The sequence below is a fragment of the Ziziphus jujuba genome, chromosome 9 (genome assembly GCF_031755915.1).
Source record: "Ziziphus jujuba cultivar Dongzao chromosome 9, ASM3175591v1".
NCBI lineage: Eukaryota > Viridiplantae > Streptophyta > Magnoliopsida > Rosales > Rhamnaceae > Ziziphus > Ziziphus jujuba.
The window spans coordinates 8,024,553-8,036,383 of NC_083387.1; the positions used below are offsets into that span (position 1 = coordinate 8,024,553).

General features: G+C 28.0%; 1 protein-coding gene across 1 annotated transcript; it reads left to right on the top strand.

Annotated features, from left to right (window-relative positions):
• Positions 1 to 253: 253 nt before the first annotated feature.
• On the top strand, positions 254 to 11,138 carry LOC107426517 (taraxerol synthase). Its single transcript, XM_016036716.4, has 19 exons — positions 254 to 383; positions 1,788 to 1,993; positions 5,223 to 5,414; positions 5,807 to 5,896; positions 6,652 to 6,849; positions 7,151 to 7,235; positions 7,388 to 7,554; positions 7,972 to 8,160; positions 8,239 to 8,352; positions 8,748 to 8,867; positions 8,959 to 9,081; positions 9,250 to 9,348; positions 9,490 to 9,546; positions 9,652 to 9,698; positions 9,784 to 9,927; positions 10,000 to 10,177; positions 10,305 to 10,385; positions 10,492 to 10,575; positions 10,716 to 11,138. Exons 2-19 carry the CDS (start codon positions 1,793 to 1,795, stop codon positions 10,830 to 10,832), a joined length of 2,286 nt encoding a protein of 761 aa, XP_015892202.3. The 5' UTR covers positions 254 to 383; positions 1,788 to 1,792; the 3' UTR covers positions 10,833 to 11,138.
• The last annotated feature ends 693 nt before the right edge of the window (positions 11,139 to 11,831 follow it).

Here is an 11,831-nt window from a genome sequence, read left to right on the forward strand (position 1 = left end):
GGATTACTTGCCAAAAAAGGACACAATTGGATAACATATTATTAAATAATCAGAATCAAAGCAACCAGTAAATGTATTATTTAAAAAATAAATAAAAACAATAAATGCAGAAAAAGAAGAGAAAAAACAATAAAATAATAGGCACTAGGCGGTGAATGAGTTTTGAGTTGTCTGTCACTCTCTCTCTCTGTCTACTCACTGACTATGTCTATATAAAGTGGAGGTTTTGCTGCAAGCAAGGTGATCACATTCACAAGAACCATCTCTCTCTCAAAAACATAAAATTCAGATTTTTTTTTTTTTTTTTTTTTCAGTGAGTGGTTGTTCGCCTGCCTCCTTACTGGCCCTCTCTTGGAGCTAATTAAGAATTATTAATCTTACAGGTATATATAATATTTTATTTAACTACTACGTTTATCTTGTAATTATTCTTTATTGGAAGAAAACAAATACATAGAGCGTAGTCTGTGCATATATAGATGTATATAAAAGCATATATATAGAAAAATATTATGGTGTGATTCGTTCGTATGGATTTGACATATATATATATATAAAATTTATTTTTTATCCAAAAATCCTATATTCAATTTGTTCTAAATGAATCCAAGGATGCCTTCTCAACAAATTTGGTCCAAAAATTTCAAATAAGATAAAAATGATATATATATATATATATATAGTTAGTTAGTCTTTAATTAGAATACCATAATAATTTTTTTATTAGAATCTCACCTATCAATAGTTTAAAAATATATATAAGTTCTGATAAATTTTTTTATTCTTTTAAAATTGTAATATTTCATTAAATTTATATAAGATTTTAAATATATTTTTAATAAGTGAAATTTTGATAAAAAAATTATCAAAAAATATATGTTATATATGGGCTATCAAAACATATATATATATATATGTATTATATATGAATAGTTTTATTTTAATTTTAATTTTTTTTTTTACTAATATTATATACGAGTAGTTATGCCATAATGGATTTCAACGCTTATCATTGTAAAAGTAATCAATTTTTAGCATTAAAATATTGATTTATAATAATATCTTTTAATATTAAAAAATTGGTTGCACCTAGGATATAATAGATGCACAAATTTATTATAGTCAAATTATATATATATATATATACATATATAATTAGATTTAAATGAAATTTTTAATTTTAAAATGAATATTATGATTTTTTTATTTAGTTTTGTATTAAAAGTTAAAATTTAAAATTATATTTATTAATCTTCAAAAATTTACTTTTCTAATTAGAATTTTAATTTTATTAAATTTATATTTAATTATTTTTATTAATATAATTGAATGACTAATAAAAAAAAATTTAATATGAGCCTAACTCTCTCTCTCTCTCTCTCTCTATATATATATATATAGACACCAATTATAACCAACTATATAAAGAATACTTTCATAATGTTTTCATAGCAGTATACATACATACACACCAATTATAACTGACTATATAAAGGATACTTTTATAATGTTTTCATAGCAATATACATATATATATATATATATATATTAATTTTACGTTCCAACAAATATATATATATATACACACACACACACGTACATACAAGCTTAACTAATATACATATATATATATATATATATTAATTTTACGTTCCAACAAATATATATATATATACACACACACACACACGTACATACAAGCTTAACTTTGAGAAAATATATATATATATATATGTATATAAATGTGTTATTGCATACAATTGCATTATCTAGCAAATCTGGATCAGATAATATGTGGAAGATAAAGTTTGGAGGGGACGCGAAGGAGCCATACTTGTTCAGCACAAACAACTTCCATGGAAGGCAGATATGGGAGTTTGAGGCAGATGCAGGAACACCAGAAGAGAGAGCTCAAGTTGAAAACGCTCGCCACAATTTCTACCGTAATCGGTTCCATGTCAAGGCCTGCAGTGACCTCCTCTGTCGCTTCCAGGTAATTATTCTTTTCCAGTTTTCAGGTTAGATATACATTGTGCACCGGATTCTATTTCAAATGGACAAATTAGCAATTAAAATCAAGTCAAAGTCAATCTTGAATTGAAATTTGTTTGTAGCCTTGATTATTTTTTTTATTTTAATTAATAGTAATGGTAACATTTTAATCAAATTTATTTATTATATAATACATATTAAAATATTATTAGTTAACATATTCATATAATTTAAACATAAATATTAATTAAAAAAATAAACTAATTAAATATTATTATATTATCTATCACAAAATTTGATAAATAAATCACTAAATATTTTAATTAGTCTAATATTGTTGTTTAATTAATCATAATTTTTAAAATCTAATACCGATGATCTTCAAATATTTAAGGGTTAAGTGTATTTTGGTAATTTTTAATTTTTAAGCTATCATTTTTAAAACTTACTGTATTTAGCCTTCAATTTTTAATTTGGTGTAAACTGAGCCATGGTTAACTTTGGACTATTGGAAAGTTAATGATCATCCCATGTAAGTTGCAAATGGGTATTAAAATGCAATTTTTATGAAAAATAAAAGATACTTTAAAAGAATAAACTGCAAAATAGCCAAGAAATAGGGATCTTTCTATAATTTTATATTTTAAATCATATACAAAAATTATAAGATTTTTAATGTAATTTTAAAATTTTACAATTTAGTACTATATATTTTTTAAATATTATATTTTGATACACTATGTGCAACTTATATGGTATGATTTTTGACTTTTTGTTAGTCATCAATTAACCGTAATCCAATTTGCAACAAAATAAAAAATTAAAAACTTAAAAGGGTGAGTTTTAAAACTGAAGTTGAAATTACAACATCGCCAAAATAAAAGGTTATCAAAATGCAATTAATCCAATATTAATTACATTAACATATTTTATTATTTGATTGTGATTTACTATTTCCATTTTCATATTCTCATTCCTATCACACCATTAATGGAATTCCATTTCATTTTTAAAAGTAACTATATTTTTTACTTAGTTTTTTTATTTTTATTTCACTTTTAAAAGTAACTATATTTTTTACTTAGTTTTTTATTTTTATTTCACTTTTAAAAGTAATAATATTTTTTACTTAGTTTTTTCATTTTTATTTTTTTCTTATGTTTTAAATTATACAACATCATATTAAATAATGGGGAACAAAAATGGGAATAGAAAAAGTGAGAGAAGATGTAAATACTTATAGCAATAGTCTAGAATTAAGGCATATATAGTCCCCCCATATGTCAACATGGGATTTTTATAGGTAAAATGAGATTTGGGGTTAATATAAAAAATATTTAAAATTTTTAATAATATCATTCATATCCTTTGAATGGATCTAAATTACTATTATACTTTTAAGTTAAATTACTTTCAAAATTCTTTTTATTTTTAATTTTTTGTAATAATTAATTTGAAACTTCAAATTTTTTCATATTTTAATTAATTTTTATTTAAATTATGTGATAATTTTTTCATTTCTATAAAAAAAATGATAATTTTAATTACATAAGCTTTTTAAATAAGTTATAAATTTGATAAATATCTTTAGCTAAATATATTTGATAAATTATAAAATATTTAGTTGAATATATTTGACAAATTATAATACATTTAATAAAATATATTTGATAAATTATCACTTGGTTAAAAAAAAAAAATTTCTTATTAAAATCACCATATAAATTTTTTCAAACTAAAAAAATATTAATTACTTTAAATAAAATTAACTAAAATATAGACTAACAAAATTTTAAAGTTTTAAAATTAATTATTACAAAAAGAAAAATTGAAATTACTTTAATTTAAATAAAAATATAAAAATAATTTAGACTCCTCCAAATGTATAAATAATATTATTAGAAACCTAAGACATATTATTATAATTATATATGTGTCTTGAGGGAATATTCCTTTTTTTGTACGGCCATATATATGTCTTGAACTTGTGTTTATTTTAGCAATTTTTTTTTTTAAATTAAGTTTTTGCCACGCTATTGAGTTTCTTTTAATCTCTTACCATGCAAAATTCCAAAAGAAAAATCAAAATTAAAATAATTTTTTATGTGTTGACTTGAACACGTGGACACGTGGACAATAGACAACAACAAAGCTAAAGTCGGCATCTAACTACGTTTAGTTTTTGCTGTAACTTCTAAAAACATTAATTTTAATTGTGTTATTAAAATAATCAACTATAAAAATAATTGATTAAGTATTTAATAAATTATTATTTTAACACTATTGTATTATTGAAAATCAATATTTAAATATTTAATTGCTATTATAATTTATAATGATTAAAAATTACATTATTTACTATCATTGCTTTATTTGAAGTATTATATTTTTATTATTATAACATATTTGACAATTACTAAATATTTAACACAATTTTTTTTTTATTATAACTATAATAAATGTTGACAAAAAAATATAATAATTAGGAAAAACAAATGAAAGCTAAAAAATATTGATTATAAAGTTGTTTAGTAAAATATTATTAAATAGAGACAAATATGATATTTACGTTTTAATAAGGATTTAACATTGATATTTTGGTTGTAAATAATTGGAAAAGCTAAATAAAAATCTCTAAATGTAGTAGTTTGGTTTTTTTCAAAAATAATTGTGAAAGAATATAAATTATTTGTAAAATCATAATTTTTATATTTTATTAAACATTTAAAATAGTTTTAGATTTTTTGATAATAGTTTTGAAACTCCAAAATCAGTTCCAAACCAATACTACCCTACTTTTCCTTCATATTCGTTTCTACCTTAATCTAATAGAGGCCAACATTATAACATAAAGTATACAAAAGGTATATTGATCCACACGATAAACCAATATCTGCATGCAAAAACCACTGGCCATAAGGACCAATATATATCTCAATTAGTTGTTGTTTGGAATTTTTATTTTTTAGTTCTATTTAATTTTTTTTTCACATATATATATATATATATATATATAGATACACACACATAGAGGTACGTATTAATAAAATCAACGTCCAAAAGTATAATCTCTTTGTAAAATTTGATCATCAGAAATGAAATTAATTACCAAGAATTAACATAACTTTTCAATTTTCTTGTAGGTAAAAACATGAATTAATTATTGGTTGCGCTTGGTTTCTAATTAATATATTCATCCAAGAAAATAATTAAAACAGAGTTGCACACAGCTTCTGAGAGAGAACAGATTCAACCAAATGATTCCTCAAGTAAAGGTTGAAGATGGAGATGATTGGAAAATTACATACGAAACTGCAGATGCCACACTGAGGAGGGCTATAAACTTCTGGTCGGCCTTGCAAACTCCCCATGGCCATTGGCCTGCTCATTGTACTGGTGCTATGTTCACTCTTCCTCCCTTTGTCAGTACTGCTCTTAACCATTAAAAGATATCTACCTTACTTTCGCTAATACAAATCTCTTCTTTTATAAATGGATGGCACACTACACATCCCACCCATTTATATATATATATATATATATATGTATATGTATATGTATAATCAATACTCTTGAGAAACGAGCAAGTGGGTCTCACATAATGCTGACCCTTTATGTTATACTCTCGAACCAAAAAAAATTTGCTCCTATTTGCAAGAGAAGGGAGTGCCCTCCCGGGAGTAATGAAATGTACTCCTTAACCAATTACTACAATTGGGAGGCTAAGTTACTCTAGCTAGTATAATTTCTTCAATTTCCAAATAAAATTAATTACCCCTTTTGTACCCCCCAAAAAACAAAAAAACAATTGCAGGTGTTTTGTATGTATATCACTGGGACTCTCCACACTGTATTCAATGAACATCATCATAGGGAAATGCTGTGGCATATGTACTGCCATCAGGTAAAAAAAAAAAAAAAAAAAAGAAAAAAAGTTGAAATTAATGGCCACTTGATAACCAGTTAGTTTTTCGTTTTTCATTTATTGTTTTTTGTTTAATTTTTTTTTTTAAAAAAAATGTGTTTGATAAATTTTTTTTTTTTAAAGTTTTTTCTACAAAAACAAAATAAAACAAAACAAGTTCGGTAACCGTTTTCGTTCTTCCTTTTTTTTAAATCTTTTATTTTTTTTTAAATGTTACACATGAAATCCACATTAATCTATATCGTTAAATTTGGAATGTTTTCCTATTCTTGTTTGGACTATATTGGAAACCATTCCTATTCGGGTAGGTCCTAATCTCGCACCTGTTTGGGCTATTGAGGGCCCTGGGCTTTTGGCCTGTTCAGGCTAAGGCCTATTCAGATGGTCTCCAGCCTCGAACCCTTGTTTGGGCGATCCCAGGCTGGGCACCCATTCAAGCTGTCGAGATCCTGTACAGGAGACCCAAAAAAAAAATAAATAAATAAAACTGAAACTTTTTTTTTTTTAAAATTAAAAATTACAATCATTTTTATTTTTATTTTTCATTTAAAAGAAAAAAACTAGAAACGCTTATCAATGCATTGTTTTAAAAAAAAAAAAAACTGAAAAAATTAAAAAGAACGGCTTATCAAATGTGCCCTAAATATCACAGAAATTAATGTAAATTAAATTGGTAATCATTGAGCTAAATATTTAAGCAAAGATAGATACATATAAATGAATAATTAATACAGAATGAAGATGGTGGGTGGGGATTACACATTGACGGCCCAAGTATGATGATGTGTACGGTTCTCAATTACCTGGCCATGAGAATACTTGGAGAAGGACCAGATGGTGGGTTAGACAATGCCTGTGCAAGAGCTAGAAAATGGATTCTTGATCATGGTGGTGCAATGTTCTCTGGTTCTTGGGGGAAGACTTTGATGGCTGTATGATATATTTCTTCAATTCATTATTGCTATACTTATTATAATTTGAATATTTTTTTTTAATAATTGGTGGTTGAGAGATTCAAATTTCCATCATTGTCTAAGAAAATAGTATTTTATATCAATGGATGTCACATAAAAATTATTATAATCTCAGTTTAAAAATTTTTTTAAATTAAAAAATTCATTTCATTAATTTCTTATTTTTTTGTTCTTTTAATTATTATTCTTTTTAATTTTTCAACCCAACACTGCCATTATTTCCTATACTCATTAAATTAACTTTTTGCATGAACTCTAGATACTGGGGGTGTATGATTGGGCGGGTTGCAATCCAATGCCACCAGAGTTTTGGTTCCACCAAACTTTAGTTCCTTTGCATCCATGTAAGCTTATACTAATCTCTGTGATTGTATCCAAATGGAAGTATATAGTAATTTAGCATACATTATATATATTTATCAATTAAAATATATATATATATATATATTATAATGTATTTATCAGTGTATATAACTTTTGTAAGTTATGAATGCAGCCAAGATGCTCTGCTATTCTCGTCTGACTTTCATGCCCATGTCATATTTGTATGGTAAGAGGTTTGTTGGGCCCATCACACCTCTTATTCAACAACTGAGAGAAGAACTCTACAACCAACCTTTCCATCAAATTAAATGGAGCAAAGGGCGCCATTGTTGTGCAAAGGTTATCGTATTGGATTACATTTTAATATAATCTTTCGATGCATGATAGGTATTGATGCTCAAATTATGGTACATGATACTCTTTCCACCAAATATAGTGAGATGTAGATGTCTTGACAATTTTATGCCCAACCATATTTGATGGGATGGACAAAATCAGTTATGGTGGAAGACTAATGCTCATTATAAAATTGCTATATATGTATATATACACGTATGCATATATATATTAGTGGTGGTTTTCTTATCCAAGATCCACATAACCTAATTATGGGTAATAGGTGATGGACTTTAGATCTAGATACGTGAATTTATATATATATATATATATTATAGAAACTAAATGCAAATTGATAAAACGTCTCAACTGTGTTTTTCATGTTCAAATGATTTTGATTGAATATATTTGTTAACGCAGGAAGATAATTACTACCCCCATGGTACATTACAACGCCTAATGTGGGATAGTTTTTACTATGTGGCCGAGCCTCTTTTAAATAGCAGGTTCTTCAAAAGCATAAGAGAGAATGCTGTGCAAAAATTAATAGACCATATTCATTATGAAGATGAGAACAGTCGATATATCTCAATTGGATGTGTAGAGAAGGTAACTAATGAAAGGAACTTTTAATTAACAAACTAATTAGAGAGATGAAATTTAATCTTTTTTTTTTTTTTTTTCAAGGCACTGATGATGCTTGCCTGCTGGGTGGATGATCCAAATGGTGCATATTTTAAGAAGCACATTCCACGGGTTGCTGATTACTTATGGGTTGCAGAAGATGGATTGAGTGCACAAGTTAGTTATATATTCCTCTATTGGTCTCTTTAGGGTTACATACAGTTAACCCAAAACTATTATGCATTTTGCATTTAAGCCTCTAAACGAGAAGGAGGGGGATAAAAAAAAGGACGAAAAAGCAATGTGATATGTTAAAAATGTACTTAATTACACGTTTTGAAATTATTCATCTGTTGAAAATGCATAATTGGACCAACGTGACAAATAAACATGAGTTCATGAGGCAATATGACATTTTTTGAACTTCATTAAAAATATAAAACATGTTTAGGGGGGCTAACTGTATTTGACCCCTTTACTTTATTAGAAAAACAAAGACATCAACAAAAAATGGCAACAACTTGAGTAGACTCATAATTGCGATGGTTACTAATGATTAATTGAATATATAGGGTCTTGGTAGTCAGACATGGGATGCTAGTTTTTCCACTCAAGCTCTGCTTGCTGCCAATATGAGTAACGAACTTGGACCTGTACTGAAGAAAGCACATGAGTTCTTAAAGTTATCTCAGGTTTTTAACTGAATCTATTATAATAACTTGATTGTATTTTTCTCTCAGTTCTTTCACTTAATTACTCGGTACAACATTAATATTGATAAAGGTGAGGGTGAATCCTTCCGGTGACTACTTTTCTCATTTTCGCCACATTTCTAAGGGAGCATGGACTTTTTCTGATAGAGATAACGGATGGCAAGTTTCTGATTGTACTGCAGAAGCTCTCAAGGTAATAGTTTTCTTTTGCACAAATATTCACATGCATGATCTTTAACAAAGGTTTTATGTTGACCTTAGATTACTACGCCTCAACTACATATATATGTATATATATATATATATGTATATATAGATATATGTTGCTTGCTATGTAAATAATATCTGTCATATATTTCAGTGTTGCTTGCTGTTCAGAACCATGTCGCCGGGACTTGTAGGAAAGCCAATTGAACCGGAGCGTTTATATGATGCAGTTAATGTCATACTTACACTACAGGTAAAGGATGAAGCAAATGATTCACCAAAAAAAATAAAGTATTGGAATAAAGCAAAAGTTTGCAATTGCAGTAGTACTCACTTCCATTTTCTAAGTAGAATATCTAGTCAATAATAAGGATGTTTTATATATTTGAATAAGGCTAAAAATGGAGGTGTATCAGCTTGGGAACCAACAGGAGCTCCAGGATGGTTGGAGGCAAGTAATGATGAATCTTGAAACTAATCGACACCCTAATTTACCACCAATACTTATTAATTAAACTGCATCACTAACTAAAAACTGTTTTTTTCTCTGTTTTAGTGGCTGAATCCTATCGAATTCTTCGAGGACGTTGTCATTGAATACGAGTAAAATTCTTTACAATTAGCTTCAGTTGTTGCAATTAGATGTATCCTTGTAGACTGACTGAGAGTAGTGATAATTATAATCCAGGTACGTAGAGTGCACTTCCTCATCAATTCAGGCCATAGTTCTGTTTAAGAAGCTATTCCCTGGGCATAGGACAAAAGAAATTGATAATTTCATCATCAAGGCCGTAAAATACATTGAAGACAAACAAATGCCAGATGGCTCATGGTAATAGGAAATCACTGGTAGTAAAATTGTTGTATTAGTTATAATAAATAATAATTATAATTATAACTGCAGGTATGGGAATTGGGGAATTTGCTTTTTGTATGGGACCTGGTTTGCAATTAAAGGGTTGGAGGCAGCAGGGAAGAGCTACGACAACAGTGAGGCTGTGAGAAGAGGTGTTGAATTTTTACTTAACACACAGAGAAAGGATGGTGGCTGGGCTGAGAGCTACAAGTCATGCACTAACAAGGTCTGTTTATTTCACTTTTTTCCATTAATGAATAATGTTAATCTTGGGTTATATATAACAAAATTTGTAATCTCCATAATCTTACTTGTTAAAAATATTTTTTTAATTTGTTTGAGTACTGCTGCAGGTATATACACCATTTGAAGGAGACCACTCAAATCTGGTGCAAACTGCATTAGGATTGATGGGTTTAATCCATGCTCGACAGGTCTGTTTGTATATGTATATATATCAAATCAGTTTTATTATACATAAAACAAATTAATTTCATTCTCTTAATTTCTAATTAGTGTTGTTATATGACAATGATATAGTGTGATAGAGATCCAACTCCTATTCATCGAGCTGCAAAGCTTTTGATAAATTCCCAATTGGAAACTGGAGATTTCCCACAACAGGTTATCCCTTTCCTTGTAACCTCTTCAATAAATGAACCAAAAACAGAGAAAATTGCACACACACAAACATATATACATATATGCATATATAGTCTTATGGATATTTGAATGATTAATTATTTGTGGTTGGGTAATGGCAGGAACTAATGGGTGTATTCTTTAAGAACTGCATGCAAAACTATGCAGCTTACAGGAACATTTTTCCGCTCTGGGCCCTCGCTGAATACAAGAATTTGGTTCTATTTCCTTCTATGTAGTTGGTAACTAGTCAACAGAATAATTGAAAGCTCAGGTCATTAACGGCCAGTGGCACAATGTATATGAAGCAGTAATATGTATATCATGCTATGTCCACATTCCTCCTTCTTTAGAGTGTGTTGAACCTAGATATTTATAATTTTAAACTATGATATCATGTTAAGTATCTATTGTTCTCAAAAGGTTAAGCTGTCATGAAGTGGGTTTAATAATATCTATAGATCTATATATAGATCAAGCTATGTTAACAACAAGCAGTTCTTCTAATTAGAGCAAATATATTTTGTTCCTTGTGCTCTTGTTATCAATAAAGAGGTGCTTTTTTTTTTTTTTTTTTGTCTATATCTTTCTCTAATCTCTCTACTTTGTTGTTTTTTGCTTTCATTGTCTACTTCATTGTTTGATCCTTGATGTCAGGACCCGTCCAGAATTCCTTCCCGGAACCCTAGACAAGCCCTGATCCCAGGGAAATACCACCGAATCTTCCAGCGGAAAATCTAGCAGCACCTCCCCTAAGGGTAGGACTTACCAAAAATTACCTGCACTGAAAACACACTTCTATAATCATCCCCTTATTCCTCCCACATATTACAAGTTGATTCCACAATTTTACAGCACTTCACAGGAATAACAGCAATCCAGTGCATAAATAAAACATAAATATCCAGAATAGTATACAGAGCTTCACGAAGTGCTATTTAATAGAAAATACAACAAAGATGAAAGAAATAATACAACTGAAATGAACGAGTACAAAAGTACTTCTCAAAACACGATAGCGGCGAAGATTTGGTTCGCTCCGGAAGAACGCCTACCATCCCTTGCACCTAAGGGAACGGAATTTAAAAACGTGAGATGCTAATCATTTCAGTGAGCGACCCTAGCTACTGAACACTTTTAATAATAATAATAATAATATAACAAATAAGGGAATTTAATTAATACCGACAATTAAATGGTAAATAAATAATAACAGTTGAAAGTAATAATTTCTCTCA

Excerpts from the sequence above, each read along its gene's own strand:
- LOC107426517 (XM_016036716.4), top strand. The coding sequence starts at position 1,793 with ATGTGGAAGATAAAGTTTGGAGGGGACGCGAAGGAGCCATACTTGTTC. Across the intron at positions 1,994-5,222 it reads ACCTCCTCTGTCGCTTCCAG|CTTCTGAGAGAGAACAGATT; the intron begins GTAATTATTCTT and ends AGTTGCACACAG. Across the intron at positions 7,555-7,971 it reads GGCGCCATTGTTGTGCAAAG|GAAGATAATTACTACCCCCA; the intron begins GTTATCGTATTG and ends TTGTTAACGCAG.